Source organism: Podarcis cretensis, assembly GCF_951804945.1.
Source record: "Podarcis cretensis genome assembly, chromosome: 14".
Taxonomy (NCBI): domain Eukaryota; kingdom Metazoa; phylum Chordata; class Lepidosauria; order Squamata; family Lacertidae; genus Podarcis; species Podarcis cretensis.
This window is the reverse complement of record NC_137183.1, coordinates 36,425,039-36,441,995: the sequence shown is the minus strand read 5'-3', so window position 1 is coordinate 36,441,995 and position 16,957 is coordinate 36,425,039. Positions and strand designations below refer to the sequence as shown.

General features: G+C 42.9%; 1 protein-coding gene across 2 annotated transcripts; it reads left to right on the top strand.

Annotated features, from left to right (window-relative positions):
- The first annotated feature begins 4,359 nt into the window (after positions 1–4,359).
- On the top strand, positions 4,360–16,534 carry SMIM22 (small integral membrane protein 22). Of its 2 annotated transcripts, none has more exons than XM_079952660.1 (5): positions 4,360–4,392; positions 14,014–14,174; positions 14,787–14,963; positions 15,714–15,787; positions 16,277–16,534. In XM_079952660.1, the coding sequence occupies exons 1-5, from the start codon at positions 4,382–4,384 to the stop codon at positions 16,322–16,324; spliced, it is 471 nt and encodes a 156-aa protein (XP_079808786.1). In that variant the 5' UTR covers positions 4,360–4,381; the 3' UTR covers positions 16,325–16,534. The 2 variants fall into 2 exon arrangements, with proteins under 2 accessions (XP_079808786.1, XP_079808785.1); XM_079952659.1 differs by having other exon boundaries at positions 15,714–15,790.
- The last annotated feature ends 423 nt before the right edge of the window (positions 16,535–16,957 follow it).

Below are 16,957 nucleotides of genomic sequence, written 5' to 3'. Positions count from 1 at the left end.
GTAGGAAAGAGGGAATATAAAATCAAGGCCTTCGCAGATGACATCGTACTAACTTTAGAAGACCCAAAAAAGAGTGTAAAAGAAGCTTTACTAAAGATTGACGAATTTGGAGCCGTGGCAGGACTTAAGATAAATAAAAATAAAACCAAAATGTTGGTTAAAAATTTAACAAAGGAAGAAATAATAGATTTAGAGAGAAGGACGGAAATTGCAGTAGTTAAGAAAGTGAAGTATCTTGGGATATGGGTCACAGCTAAGAACATAAATTTATATAAGGATAACTATGATGTCACCTGGAGGAGTATAAAGAAAGACATGGAATTTTGGGGGAGGATGAAACTCTCCTTTTTGGGGAGGATAGCTGTTGTCAAAATGAATATTCTGCCTAGAATGCTATTTCTATTCCAGACCATCCCCATACTTAAAGACCTAAAACAATGTAAAGAGTGGCAGAGAGTCTTGGCAAAGTATATCTGGCAGGGGAAAAGGCCACGGATAAAAATGAAAATTTTGATAGATAAAAAAGAAAGAGGGGGCTTTTCTCTCCCAGATCTAAGTCTATACTACGAAGCGGCCTGTATACTTTGGTTAAAAGATTGGATAAAACTGGAGAATAGAGATCTACTGGATTTAGAAGGCTTTAATAATTGGTACGGATGGCATTCGTACCTTTGGTATGGGAAAGTGAAGGTCCACAAGAGCTTTCTAAATCATATTTTTAGAGGACCTTTATACCAATCATGGGAAAGGAATAAAAATCTCCTTGAAAGAAAGACCCCATGGTGGATCTCACCAATTGAGGCTTTAACGGTGAAGAAAACAAACATGGAGGAAAAAAACGCCACCTATGAGGAAATGTTAAGAAAAACAGACCAAGGGCCAAGACTTAGACCTTATGAAGAGATAAAAAATCTATTCACTGGGTGGTTGCAATACCACCAGGTGAATGACTTGCTAAAAGAGGACAAGAAGAAGTTGGGTTTTGATGATAAAAAATCAAAATTCAATGTAGAAGTAATAGAAGGTAAAAACAAAACCCTATCTAGAATCTATGACATACTTTTAGAGTGGTATACAAAGGACGAGGAGGTGAAGGAGGCAATGATTAAATGGGCAATTGACTTTGGTTATAATATCGATTTTGAAAGGTGGCTGGAAGTGTGGAATTGTAATATAAAGTTTACAGCATGTATGTCTCTGAGAGAAAATGTTTGGAAGATGCTATATAGGTGGTACCACACCCCTGTGAAGTTGGCCAAAATGTATAGACTAAAAGATAAGAAATGCTGGAAATGTGGGGAGGTGGAGGGTGACCTATATCATCTATGGTGGACATGCAAAAAGGTGAAAGGCTTTTGGGAATCGGTTTACAATGAGCTTAAAAGAATATTTAAATACACTTTTCCCAAAAGACCCGAAGCCTTTTTGCTGGGAATGACGGGTAAAGATATTAAGAAAGAAGATAGAACGATATTCCTCTATGCCACCACAGCAGCGAGAATTTTATTGGCACAATATTGGAAAGTGGAAACTATCCCCAATATAAATGATTGGCAAATTAAAATGATAAATTATGCTGAGCTTGATAAATTAACAGGTAAATTAAGAGACCACGATGAACAGAAATCTCTGAATAATTGGAGTAAATACTGGAACTATATTGGAATAAATGCTTAATGTGATTGGCGGGGTCAGAACAATACTACCAGCGTGTGAATTTAGGCCTATAGATTAAAAATCAAATACGTAATGGAAGCAGATATTTGACACTTACCAAAAGGATGGAAGGAAGTCCAGGAGGTGGTTTTTGCGTGTGTTCTTTTGTGTTTTTTTTTTTTTTAAATCGTTTACTGTTTTGTGAAACAGCCAGATTAATCTATCTTTGTATAGTTAGAGAGAGGAAAAAGTTGGCTTGTATATCCTGACGCTTTTTTGTGTTGTTGTTTTTTTTGTTATATTTTTTTCTTTTGTATCTGTTTGTATGTTTGTTATGTGTATAACCTCAATAAAAATGTATTTGGAAAAAAAAAAAAAAAAAAAGAAGATTATCTGTAATTTCTCATCAGGCTATTGAAGAAAGACAACAGGGCAGCATTATAGAGCCCAGACAAAATGTGACTGCAACAACAGTTTACCTAATTATAGCCACCGAGGAGCTCAATAAGGAAAAGAGCTTTTTCTCTTTGACCTTTCTGATCACCAGGGCTTTACATAAAAGAGTGCATTAGCTTCTGTCTTTGTGAACAGCAGGAGCCAATCTCATGTTGACTTTAGCGGTGAAGCACAACACATCTGTACTGCTTATGAAACAACTTCAGTGAAGATTAGGCAGGAATGGACAAATCTCAGTTTTGCTTCCTCTCAGTTCCCCATTTTTCCAATCTTAATTTCAGGTCTCCACATTTTCAGATTATTAAAAAGTCCTTGTGAAAATCCACCAGCATTTTAGTGTGCATTTTTGCTAATATATTATTATTATTACCATTATTCATTTCATTTCTTCACCAGGGTCAACCACAGAATGCACAATTATATGCAATTTTGCCAATTTTTGCAAAGCCATTCCCCCCCAATATAATGCTGTGTTCACTGGTATATGCATTTATACGCACACTTAACTCCAGTATGTACATTTTTGTGCATACCATTTAGCATTACAAAATTCAGAGAAGCATGAAGGAGAGTTATGTTTTGGCTCCCGTTGTTATGGCACCGGAACCAATGACAGGCATAGTCAACTCTTTCTGTGGTTGTTCTCCTCCTCCGCCTCCTCTTCCCTGCTGGGTTCTGTAATGGCAACACTGAGACTAAGAAGGAGGCTGAAGCTGACAGGCAGTGCTGCCACCTTCTGGGCTGGAGGTAAATAAGAAGGGGTGATGGTGGCTGAGGGCAGAATGAGGTTGGTGGGCAGTTCACCATTCACTGTAATGGACCTGAAATCCAAAGTTTTCCCCCTTTTTTAAAAATTAGGGAAATGTTAAGTGTTATTTTTCAAGGGTTGTGTACAGATTTTTGCATTAGTAGAATTAAGATGAATAAGGTTTGAAAATTGGATTGTTAAGACTATAAGGCTTTATGGACGTGTATGAATATGTCAATACAATGAAACCAAGAGGGGGAGTGGAGGGAAGTCAACTGAGATTTACAATTTGAATTTCTATATTTGGCTTGTTTTGCTTTGTTATTGTACTATTATTGTTTTGGGGTTTTTTTTGTCATTTTTGGAAAATTTATAAATTGTTATCAGATTAATAATAATAATAATAATAATATCGCATCCAAAGTAGTGTAAACATCTAACCTATAAAAAAAGGGACACATTTGAACCCACAAATTCATCTGAAGGTTCACATTCCAAGCCACGTGGATTCCTGTCTCTTTCTCCAGTTTCTGGCAGGCCCCCGGGGGGAGGCTTTGGCAGGCAGTTCGCTCGCCCTCTCACCCTGGCCAAGGAAGTGCCACACTTCAGGGAAGCTTGCTGTTGACTTTTGCAATTAGGTGGAAAGCGAATGGGCAGGAGCTGGTTGGAGGCGGCTGGCTCATTAGAAAGGGCTTTGCTTCCCCTACCTATCCTGCATCACAGCAGCACTAATGAGCCCCTCCACTTTCCCCATTCCGCTGAGCTATGACACCCACACTATTTTCATTTGTGGAGTTGGAGCCGCACCAAGCCCAAATGTTTCTCCAGTTTGGCAGCATCCAAAGACCTTGCAGATACTGTACCAGCCCCCAAACATTTTATTGATGCTCTCTTTGGGCTTCTTAATATATTGATTTCTTTATTTCCCCCCTGAAAAAGTAACAATTCAGTATTTATTAAATTTCTATCTCCCTCCGCCTCCCAGGAGCTCAGTTCTTTCTTTCTTTCTTTCTTTCTTTCTTTCTTTCTTTCTTTCTTTCTTTCTCTCAATAATTACATTTCTATCCCAAACCAATGCAATACTTTTTTTTTTGCATTCAGAACATTGTGAAACACTTGAAAACAGTCCCATATTATCACTACTAATAATTTCAAGGTTGACAGGATATTTTAGTCTTCAAATGGCTGGATGAACAGGGATGTTTTAAAATTCCTCCTGAATGTTTCCCTCACAACAGCCTAGGAGGTTCGGCAAAGAGATTGTGGCTAGCTCAAAGGCACCCAGTGGGCTTTGTGGCTCCAAGACTGTTTTTTAAGTGTCTGCGTTGAGACTGGTAGGGAAGTGGTCTGGGAGGCCAACAATAGGTGGTGCCAGACCCAGCGGTAGGCTGAGCCAACTCATTCTAGTTTTGTCCCCCTCCTCCTCCCCCCTCCTGAGTTCTACAAGAATAACACCGAGACTAAGGATGAGGAAGCTTGTAGGCAGTGCCACCCCCACCCCCTGGGCACACTGCAAGCAAGATGGCAGGCAGGTGGGAGGCTGACTTGGGGCAGAGTGAGGTTGGTCAGGCAGTGCCCCATTCATCACAATCGGACAAGCTTCCACCACTTAACAGTTTTGTATCTTGAAACTGAGCTTGGACCAGTTTCCTCTGTAAAGTAGGAGACACAGCCACCTTTTGTGAGAATAAATACTTAAACTACACTCCCTCTTTGGTTATTTAACTTATACAGCGGTACCTCGGGTTAAGTACTTAATTCATTCCGGAGGTCCGTTCTTAACCTGAAACTGTTCTTAACCTGAAGCACCACTTTAGCTAATGAGGCCTCCCGCTGTCTCTGTGCCGCCAGAGCACAATTTCTGTTCTCATCCTGAAGCAAAGTTCTTAACCCGAGGTACTATTTCTGGGTTAGTGGAGTCTGTAACCTGAAGTGTCTGTAACCTGAAGCATATGTAACCTGAGGTACCACTGTAATGCAAGAGACAGGGTCCTGAAGAACAACACTAGTCACTCCTGTGTAGCGATTGACTGTGTAGCAGTTTCCCCTGGCAAATAGGGGCATTGGCGCATGGTGTGGAGAGAGGGGTGTGGCCTGGAGAGAGAGGGCATGGCCTATAGGGTGGAGGTGTTGCTTAGCAACCAGGCAGAATGTAATGATCTTTGCTGAGGTAGCATGCACTTTGATGACTGTGTAATTTTGAGGGAGTTTTCATCTCCTGAAAGTTTAGTTGTTATGTAACAAGGCCGGAATTAAGAAATACAAAACCTCTCTGCTCTTTTGTCCTCAAATTATACAGTTTTTGTTCGGTTTGCACAGTTAAGTGTTATCAGGATTTCTTTTCTCTCTGGACTCCATCAGTGTTATTTAAGTGACTTTGCTAATTCATGGCAGCTGTAACTCCCCTGTTGGGCTGCTGCTTTGGCAAAACTTGCTGTGATCTGGCTGCAACATTCCTCATCACAATCACTTCACAGAAGGTCTCTGAAGCTCTTCCAAGCGCCTTGCCAACATCTGGAGCGCTAATCGGGTCGTGTGTTCCTTCCTGCAGTGCCGAGTTCCATAACGCCTTGACCTCCAGTTGCCTGACTGCATTTGCTGTCACTGTTGTGGTTTTCTGGTGCATCACCTTGAGGCGTTGTGCTCTTTAATGAGTGTTTTTACCAAGCTGGGCCCAAACTGGGGGTTTATTTGGCAGCACTCTCCAGATACAGCTACTGAGGAGATTCGGAACTGTGCTGCTGACCCACACTAGGTTAGGAAGCCCACAGAGGTCACTTCTTGAAGAGTTTTGAAAATCAGCATTATAGCTGGAAGATGGAAGGGTCAGTGTTAGTGGTGATACATCATAAATGGCCACCTTAGAGGGATCGCCGAAAAAGCAAAGTGCAATGAGAGTCAGGGGAGAGCATTGTCCCCAAAAAGAAAATAATGATATATTGCACATTAATGCTCTCACTGTAAACCTGTTTTTCCTTAGATAATTCCTGCTTATTTTGATGGAGTTAACTTTCAAGGAAGCTTGCTTACATGGAATCAGATGATTGGTCCATCTAGCTCAGTATTGTCCCCACAGACTAGCAGTGGCTCTCTAGGATTATGGGCAAGAGATTATCATCATCTCGCTTTATTGGCCGAGGGAGCCAGCGTACAGCTTCCAGGTCATGTGGCCAGCATGGCTAAGCCGCTTCTGGCGAACCAGAGCAGTGCACGGAAACGCCGTTTACCTTCCCACCGGAGCAGTATCTATTTATCTACTTGCATTTTGACGTGCTTTTGAACTGCTTGGCAGGAACAGGGACCGAGCAACAGGAGCTCACCCCATCGCGGGGATTCAAACCGCCGACCTTCTGAGTCCTAGGCTCTGTGGTTTAGCCCACAGTGCCACCCGCTTCCCAGAACCTGCTCTACTACTGAGCTATATAAGAAGATGCTTTATATGCATACTGTATAACTGACATGTTTTAAGCAGGCCATCTCAGATTTACAGAAGCTTCTGATCCTAGTTCCGGATGTCCTATTTTGGCTTCTGTGCTCTGGCCGCACCAGAGTGTGGGAGCAAAAGACAGATCCATTCTTCTTCCTCCTTCTAGAACCAGCACCGGCTAAATTACCACATTACTGCCTGCACGGACTGGCAGCAGCTCTCCAGGGTGTCTCATCCCCAACTGGCAATGCCAGGGCTTGAACCTGGCACCTCCTGCGTGCAAGGCAGACATTCTACGACTGAACCACAGTCCTCCTGATTCGGCATGCCAAAATTGCCTTCCTTTCAAGTAGTCCCAGCTGTCCAGCAAGGGGGAAGGCAAGCGGTACCTATGTGTGAGCTACTTGTTTGAAGTGGGGAGTGTTTACCGCCCTCAGTCTCTCCCTTCTGGCGTCACCTATGACCCTAATACTTGAGCGTAATTGCTCTGCCCAGGGATACGTGTCTGTAACTTGCACCAGAGGGGGAACATGGTGTTCTTTCAACATGATTGGCATTGGAGGCCAGAGAGTGAAAGCAACAAGGTACTGGTGAGAGAATTCACCCGCCACCCTGAAGACACGCTTTCCATATTGAATGTCCTGCGGGGCTTTTGGAAGCTCTCTTCCAGAGTCTTCAGATCTCGACCTGCCTCAAAGGGCAGAGCGAAGGGGCCCCTGACCCTGACCCTGCTGCTCTTGATACGGCTGAGAGCAAACTGGCTGAGAGCAATTCAGAAGTATTTATTTTTATCCTTGATGCTCTCTTAGTGATGCTTGCCTGGAGCTTCTTAAGGATTGGAAAAAGAGCTCTCTTGAGCAGCTGGGACCCCAAAAGTGTCCGAAATATACTCAGAGTCGAGTGTGGATTTCATGCTCTTTATTCAGCTCATAGTGGTGAGGAGGAATCAATGTCCCCCAGAATGTCTGCTTTATATACATTATTTACACAATGGGCCCCACGTGATTGGTTAATTCCAGGATTCAGCTGTAGGCCAATCAGGTTACGGATTCACTTCCACCTGGAGCTGGATTGGGTGGCTCCTGTGGACCAATCAGACTACTGCATTCTGAATCCTATTGTTCTAGGACCAATCAGACTGCTGCATTCTGGATCCTATTGTTCTAGGACCAATCAGACTGCTGCATTCTGAATCCTATTGTTCTAGGACCAATCAGACTGCTGCATTCTGCATCCTATTGTTCTAGGACTAATCAGACTGCTGCATTCTGGATCCTATTATTCTAGGACCAATCGGACTGCTGCATTCTGAATCCTATTCAACTCAGTACATAACAGTGTCCCTGCCCCACAGATTGCTTGAAGAGAATATGTTAAAGAAGAGAGATAAGAACCTGCTGAGCTAATTATTGGATTTGGGATGTATGAAGGAGGGTGGGGGGAAGTCAGGGAGTGGGGTTAAGAAAGTAAGGTTATGAAATTATACATGTTTTGTTTTTGTTTTCATCTGTGTGTGTTTTTAAAATGTGAAAACCCAATAAAAATTACTTTAAAAAAACAACAACAGATTGCTTGAAGAGTGAGAGGCTGGCCTCTGCCCGTTTCTGCATGCTGGGTTTTGGCTCCACCTTCACTAAACATTTAAAACAGCACTACACTGCTTTAAACAGGCATGGCTTCCCTGCAACGAATCCTGGGAAACGTACTTCGTTAAGGGTGCTGAGAGTTGTCAGAGACCCTGCTTCCCTTCACAGAGCTATGCTTCTCTGGGAAGAAGAGGGGTCGATTGTTAAACCACTCAGCTGATGGGTCCTAGGAGCCTGCCTTCCTCAAGTAGGGGGCTTCTGTTCATTAGAAACTGCTTCTCCCTCCCGGAGCTGCTCTTTGGCGCTGTGCTGCATGGATTCAACACAGGAGGGGGAAGGGAGCCCTGCAGGGAGACTTGAAACAGGAACAGACTTTGGTCTTTCAAAATTCAGCAGCGCCCTGTGCGACGCCAAAATTCGGCACGCCTCAGCTCTTGCCTTCCGTTTTTCTCAATTCACTATGTCATAGTTGTGATGCCCTGCGGTGCCCCCTCGGCTCGGCATCCAGTGTGGCAGAACTAGTAGCGCTGTCGTAAATCCACCTCTTTGCAGTCCTCCCTGTGTTCTCCTTTGCACCTCCGACAGGGTTGTGGGTTTGAGACCATGTTGGGCAAATGATTACCGCATTGCAGGGGGTTGGCCTAGATGACCCTCGTGGTCCCTTCCAACTCTAGAGTTCTATGGTTCTATGAAAGGAGAAGTGCATGGGAGCCCTTTCCAATGCTCCTTTCAACCTCAGATGTTGGGGATTTGGTTTGCATGCAACAGTACTCTATATATAAAGGGGTGGCTGAATGATCTTAGTCTCTGTGTGCATTGGGGATTAAGAATGATGGAGAACTGTGTCCAAGGAAATGATGGTTGCTGAAACATAAGTCGTTTAAATAGTGAATGCTGAGTGCATGTCTGAACTCCTGAGCTCATAATTAAAGTATATTTGTAAGATCTATCTGCAAGTACATATAATATATAATATTCATAAATGTGAGGAAGAAAGTGAGTAAAGAGGTCAAGAAAATGTTGGCGAGAAAGAAAATGTACCTCAAGTTATCTGTGTGGGCTCTGATGTTTAGGTGTTTGGGTTCACTTTCTGTTGTAAATGAGTGAAAAAATATCTAAAATAGGAAACAGTAGAATCTAGACAGCCAGGACTCAGTTATACAGCTGCAAATAAAACGTTTGCAATGTGTTGTAACATGCAATAGAGGAATGTGACACTAGATGGCGAGAGTGAGCTATGCAAAATTCAATGTGTTTTTCAAAACGTTTTTTTCCAAAAAAAGCATTTTCACAGTATTTTTTTTTTTATATATGTGTGTAGATTCCACACTAGCCTTGTGTTAAAATTGTTTGAAAAGAGCAGAAGGCAAGGCGGATGTAGGAAATAGGATAAAGGGACTTTTGGCCTGATCTGTGATGGACATCTAGTTCCCCACTCTAAAACGTCTCCCCATGTCTCTTTCTGCAAGCCTGGGCTCGCCTCTGCCTAAACCACACCATCACATTTGAACCATGTAGCCTTCATGCCTATTGAGCAAGCAACACAAACCTGTCACCTTTTGAGGTGTCCATCAATCTCCCTAACCATCATTTCAATCACCGCCAGTACTTGTAAATAAATGCAGCATCCTCTGTGCCCTGCCAAGATCCATCAGTGCAAAGTGTTCCACGGAGAAGCGCTGAATTAGAAATATCATCCTTCCATCACCTGGCAATAACAATAGAGGCGAGAAGGTACTGTATATAAAGTTCCTGTTTGCCGCTTTCTGAAAAGTAAATGTACTTAATTTGCTAGCAAGATGCAGCCTTGGTGAAAGCCTTTGGATGTGAGCTGTGCAGAGTGACTTTAAAAAAAGCAAAACCCTGGAAACAAAGCAATGTTCTGAATTAATTTCAGCCAAAGAGAAATGGCATTGTGTTTCCTTCCCACGTGGTGCAGCAGCACAACTGAGGACTGCTTGGGTGGCTTTAAAAGAGGATGAGATTCGTGGAAGATACGGCTATTACTGCCCTCTCCCCCAGTGTTGTCCTTTGGCAAGCGAGTGGGGCTCAGCTCATAGGGGAGGAGGCATGTCTCCCTTGCTCTCAGTTGCCTGTGCAGCAACTTCCACTGAGGGCATCTGAAATAAGGGCTTCGTTTCCAGCCCTACCTGGAGATGCCCATGACTGAACCCGGGACATGGAAAGCAGATGTTCTGTTACTGAGCTACGGCCCTTCCTGGAAGCTGCCTTTTACCAAGCCAGAACGTTGGTCAATCTAGCTCAGTGTTTCACACTGTTGCTGGAAAACACCGTGGGGTTGGGGGATTGCTCTTGTGCTCAGCTTTCTGCTTGCGGGTTTCCCCACAGGAATCTGGTTGGCCACTGTGAGAACAGGATGCTGGACTGCATGGGCCATTGGCCTGATCCAGCCAGGCTCATCTTAGATTCTTATTGCTTGCACTGGTTGGCAGCAGCGCTGCGGGGGGCCTTTACCAGCCCTACTTGTAGATGCTGGGGACTGAAGCTGAGACCACTGTAATACATCTTCACCCTTTCCCCTGTCTCCAGGCTCATATCACTTGCGCCCTCTTTAAGCTGTGTGAAATGGGAGAGGAGTTCTCAACATGGAATGAAGCAGCTCTCTCCAGTTCCTGCTCTGACACCCAGGATGCTTTCTGTTATGTACTGAAGTTCTCACCCTGGGCCAGCAGGGGGATACTGTAGATAGTTTTCACTCAGGTCCTCATATGCAAATAAGGGATTGAAAGTGACATTCAGTGATTGGATAGTTACAGAAAATGGTTACAATTGTGTTGTACTGGAGTTGAACCCTTCAGTTCAGTTCTGTTCTGGCCTGTGAATAAACAAGAGTTGTTTGAAGAATCGTTGTGTCGTCTGATATGTTCACCCACAACTTAACACTTTCCTCACTTCTCTCCATCAGTTGGGACCAGCCAGGTGTGAAAAAGCAGACACTGAGAAGCCCGCAAGCGGCCCGTCACATTGCCTTGTCTGCTGTCGCATCCAATAAGCCCAGCACTGGTGATTGTGTGCTGTGTCCAAAACAGTTGTTCACAACAGGTTTTTTTGCTCTATAAACACCAGACAAAAAAATATCCTCTCAATATTTTAAAAAAGCTTCCTACTCCATCTAAAACAAGGTCTCCACATCATACCAGGTCAAGCTCCAAGTGTTACTATTAGTATATAAAGCCCTTAACGGCTTGGGACCAGTAACCTGTGAGATTGCTTTAGCCTGTATGTGTCCACCTGACGGCTTCAGTGTGCAGAAAACTGGCACTATTACAAGTGCCAAACAATACTTGTTCCATGTTTGTATGAAATTGATATTTTAGTGTGGCAGCTGTCACACTTTGACTCTCTTTGCCTATTGCCATCAGGCAGAGGCCTTCACTGTAGTCTTTTTGTCACCTGCTTAAAACATTTTTGTTAGGCAAGCCTATCCAGTCATGTAGAATGTGGACATGTGCTTTAATCTGGTTTTTAACTTCTAGTTGATTTTAATTACTTTTCAAACATTTTAAATGGTTGTTTTTAACTTTTTAAAAACTGATAATTTCATTGTTTTATTATTTTGTAAACCACATTGAGGTGTGCGGGATTTTGTTTTTTTACACCAGGATTCTGCACTAGGCCAGAGCCCCGGACCTGTTCACTGTCTCTGCTGCTGCACAGCGCTCTGAACAGGTGTGGCCAAATCCCCCTCAAGCCCACCTCAGGCTAGCTTTCCGCTTCTCACACTGAGATGTACCTTTCCTCAACTGCCCAGAATTTATTTCTGTGTTAAGATGGAAGCGCGTCCCTTTGGGGACTGGAGAACATCTCTCAAAAAATAAGGATGTGCAAGATCGGAGCACCGTGGCTTGAATCTCCATATATATATATATATAATTTTACACCTTCTGATGAAAAGAAAACAACATGGAGCATATCAGCTGAAGAGTTAGAAATGATTGTTAAGAGGAGGAAAAGGAAAATATTTCATAGCTATCTGTGCAAACTCAACACCTCTATAACACCTGCCAAGACCAGAGAGGGTTTGTATAGGCGTTAATACGTGTACTGTATAGCACTGCTGACATGAAGGGACCAAGGTCTCAACGTCCTAAAGGGAAAAGAAAGAATTCTGACCAACATGGAGTAAGGGCAGAAAGAGGCAAATGCTTTTTCTCTTTCTCATTATATAATGCCATTTTTACCTCACGTTTTTCTGGCTCTGGTTTTAGTTAAGCCCCATCTGCATCATGCAAAGAATCTTGGGGACTGCAGTTTCTTAATGATGCTGAGAGTTGTTGGAAGGCCCCTATTCCTCTCACAGAACTACAATTCCCAGAGATGCTTGGGAGGAGGGATTGACTGTTAAACCACTCTGTAAATTGTAGCTCTGTGAGGGTAGCAGAGGGGTCTCCTAAAAACTGACAGCATCCTGAACAAGCCACACTTCACAAGATTATCAGTGGGAGGCAATGACTTTTTAAAAGTGATATAATACTGCTGGGAAATGATATATAATGAAATGAAAATGATGTCTAAAATAACGTTTGTAAAACAAACAAACCCAGAAGCCTTTCTTCTGTGAATTATAGGGATAGAACTGCCTAAATTGTATAAAAATTTATTCATGTACGCGTCTACAGCGGCAAGAATGTTACTTGTCCAAAAATAGAAAGGAGAAGAAGTCCCAGCAAAGGAAGAATGGATATAAAAACTTATGGAATATGCAGGAACGGTGAAACTTACTGGAAGAATAAGAAATCAAAATAACAAACTTTTTGTAAAAGAATGGAAATGGTTTATTGAATATTTACAGATAAATTGTGAATAGATAAAAACACTGGCAGGATTGTTGTAACAACCTGCAGCTATATAAAAGTATATATATAAAGAAGATAAATAAATGAGTAAGTTAAGTTAATTTGAATATGCAGAAGATATTAAAAATAAATTTAAGGAACTGCAGAAAGAGGGGGAAGGAAGTCAAGTTTTAAAATGCCAGAATGAATGTAAAATCAGTGAAATGTATATATATGAAAAGTATAAATAATTTTTAATAATAATAATAATAATAATAATGCAGCATTAAATGTATAGTGCAGATGGGGACTAACTCATACTCAGAGTAGACCCACTGAAATTAATCAGCACATGTTTTGTTTTAGGCCCTATCCATGCTATACATTTAAAACAATATCCTAGTTTAAACAGGCATGGCTTCCCCCAGTTCCGCTCCTTAGAACTGTTATTCGTTCAGGGTCCTGAGAGTTGCTAGCAGACCCCAATTCGCCACAGGGCTACAGTTCTCAGAGTTCCCAGGGAAGAAGAGGGATTGGCTTTTAAACCACTCAGGTTGTCAATGTTTGGGCGGGATCCTGAAGTAGGCTATTGCCTGCAAGGTAAATAAAACAACTTCGCCATCTGCTGGACACTCAGGAATTGCACGCATGCATTTTTTATCTCCAGAACCAGCTCTGTTCCCCAATTCCTCAAAAGTTTTCTTATTCCTCATTCATAAGAAGGTAAGAAGAGCCTGCTAGTCCAGCAGCCTATTCTCACAGTGGGCAACCAGATGCCTGTGAGAAAACTGCAAGCGGGATTCGAATACAAGATCACTCTCCTCTCCTGTGGTCTTCAGAAACTGGTATTCAGAAGCATTACTGCATCTGAACCGTGGAGGCAGACAGTAGTCATCATGGCTTGTAGCCACTGTCCTCACAGGGCTCTTGAGAATATCAGTCAGTGTTTGAAATTTGCACTTCTCCAAAATTTGCAGTGCAATTCCCCAGCCACGCAACATCTGCAAAAGATGCATATACTAGGGTAAAGTGTGAAAAAACTCATGTATTTAGTGAAAGTAAGAAATACATTATGCAAGCGGGAATTTTGCTCTGCAAAAATGTGCAGATCAGCCAAGACTGTGTGCAAAAAAATATGAATATGGAAAGAAATTCACAATAAAATACTGATGAATTTTCATCTGGCCTTTTTCTTTTAAAAGCAAACTGATGTGGAAATGTGGAGAAGCGAACCTAAGTTTGGAAAAGTCAAAAAACAGAGAAACAGGTACTGGCCTATGTGAATTAGGTTGGTTTGTCTTTAAATGCAAACTGATTCTAATTTCTCCCTCATTCCCTACCTAGGCTAGGAGAAGAGGATGTGTTTGCTATTTGTTTGAGCTCAGGTGGCTGCAGTTTAACTACCAGACTGGGCACTTGCTGGAACAGGAACAAGGAAGTGAAAGTGGGTGGCACACCTACTGAAAACCAGGGAACAGCAAAACCTCACGAAGGAATACCTGCAGGTAACAATATATAGTTTTGTCACTTGTCATTTAAGCAGTTGATTTTCTAGGTTTCGTGTTGGTCACTTTGAGGAAGCCACTTCCTAATTTTGTTTTACTTCTCTAAGCCAAGTTAATCTCCTTCCTCTGCTCAGTTTTGTGGGTGGTTCTTGAGACCTGGCAGATCCTAGGAAGGAAAGTAGAACAAGGAAGCATCTGAGAGGGCCAAGCAGAAGGTAAGGGGCACAGCACTGTTCCAGGTGCCAGAGGCTTGGTGATCTGGAGTTGCTTATTTTTGCTGCACCCTGAAAACTGCAAAAAATGAGTGTTTGAGAACCATTCTTTTGGCCTGACTGGCAAACCAGCAATTGGCCAGGTTACCAGTATTGGAGTCTGAAATGCTAACACAATCCAGCCAGGGCAGCTTCAGGTTTGAAAAATGGGATGCAGGTGGTGCTGTGGTCTAAACCACTGAGCCTCTTGGGCTTGCTGATCGGAAGGTCGGTGGTTCGAATCCCCGCAACAGAGTGAGCTCCCGTTGCTGTGTCAGCTCCTGTCAACCTAGCACTTTGAAAGCACGCCAGTGCCACTGAGCTATATGCCTTCCCTTATCTTCTTTTTCTCTATCTGCAGATAAAACAGAACATCAGAAAGGAGGCTACAGACGACCAAGTATGGCTTCCTCAGGGAAAGATTTTGGCCAAGAGCTAAGTGATCAGATCCATGATGTACTGAACCGACTGGAAAGCAAGCAGATGTTCCAGACTGCCTGGGACATTGCGGCATTTGTCATTTTCTTTTCTTTCATTGGTAAGTTGGAGGGTGTGGCAGGGAATGAGAAAAAAACAAAAAACCAATTGTCTTTCACAGCTGATATTGTTTTTTCTCTAGACCTTGAGCCTTGTCCCTTGAGGATTTGGACAGATCGCTATGGCTCAAGTTGCTTTGGTTGTTGATGCAGAAAATCCAAATGGCCCCATCCCATAGTGGTGCAAAAAATATAGATTATATTTGGAAGAAACTGAATTTTAAATAACTAAAGCAGCCTTGCTGAAGCTAAGCAGGTCAGGGTTTAAGCAGTGCCTAGAGCTGGGAGCCTCCTCAATGTCTCTTTGAGCTCCATGAAAGGTGGGATATACATTACTAAAGTTGTCTCCACTGAACCATTTAATAGTACTGTAAAATGTGTGTCCTAGGATAGGCTACAGCTCTTATTTGTGGGCTGCCCCCCCTTTTTCTAGACAGGGAACTCAGAAACTGATGCATCCAAGCTATTCCATCACCCCTGCTGAGACCAGCTCCCTTTGATTCTTCCTCAGATTATCTAGTGGCAGCCATTCTATCAGGCTGCTTCCATCCCAGTTGGTCATTATAACTTTTAAGAACTGGTGCCCAAGCTTTTCCCCTCGCTCCTCCCCTCTTTTTCCTCAAGTGCCATGTATTTTAGATTGCAAGCCAGACAACAGGGGCAGATGATCTTTGTGAGCTGCACCAGCAGCCTATTTTGGCTGAAGAGCATGGAAGAAAACGCTTTAAACAACAATTCTTTCTGTCTTCCAGGTGTGGTTCTCTTCATGGCCCTCATTGTTCTTATCCGCTGCTTTTGCTGTTGCTGTGATTGCGATTCATATGAGAAGGTGAACATTTTCTGGTATCATATTCCCACACCTAGAGCAGGGATCCTCAATTTTTTTGAGACCTGGGAGCACATTTGGAAATCTAATTAATTATCATGGGCACCACAATAAACCCATTTCAGAGAGGAAAACCTGGTGATGCTCATAACTCCCCCCCCCATAACCCCTACACCCCCTGAAACAAATGAAGAGGCGAAAGAGGCAATATTTTCCCCAAAACAGGTATCCCCTCACCAAGCTCCTTTAAAAAAAAACTCGTTTTTAAAAAATGAGCAGGGGAGAATATGAGGTCATCATGATCTTGGAATGTGAGAAGTAAAGAGGTAATACAGCATTAACAGATCACTTGGGCTAGAAGCAGATCCGGGCTCAAATACACAGCATAGCACTGTAGGCTGCATTCGCACAAACAGGGGCAATGTGCATTCCACACCTTGGCCATGGTTTACTGCTTGAGATTCTAAAACCTTGCTTTCCTGTACACAGGTCCCCAGAAAAAAGGCTGGCATTGTTAACCCGGGCATGGAGCTGTAGTTTTGCCATAACTGATCACCTAAGCAACCAGGAAGAGGACCAAATGTTTGTGCTTTTACTGGACTTTCTCATCTGCACTGGAATTAACTGTAAATTGGACCTTTCCTGGGCAGGCATGTATGATTAGGGAGGCACTGAAGGCCAGATGCACAAATTGTGACAATACTTAGCCCACAACTGATTGCATATTAAACTGAATAGTCAAACCCATTCCCTACGGTTCAGTATCTTCTGCTTTTTGATCACTGGAGAGATCACAAGAAGGCAAACTCCTCTACCAGTTGGTTTTTTTAAGCCATCTAGTTTGTGTTTCATTAAAGGAGGGGCAGATCAAGATCGGCTAATTGGGTTTTCTGGCTGACTCACATAAAGCCATAATAGAAAAGGGATAACTCTCAACAACCATCACAGGGCATGGGTGAATGCTCTTTTCTTGTGTAGATCAAGATGCTGCATACTAATGGCAGACCTGCTGTTTCCTCTCCACCCCCCTGCCCCCCCTTATACTATTTCTCACCCATGAATACTTTGGCAAACTGAGAAACCTACACTTCATGTGTCTAGAGAAATGTGCTCTAGTCCACAAAAGATTACACCACAATTACATCGGTTAGCTGTCAACGCACTGTGATG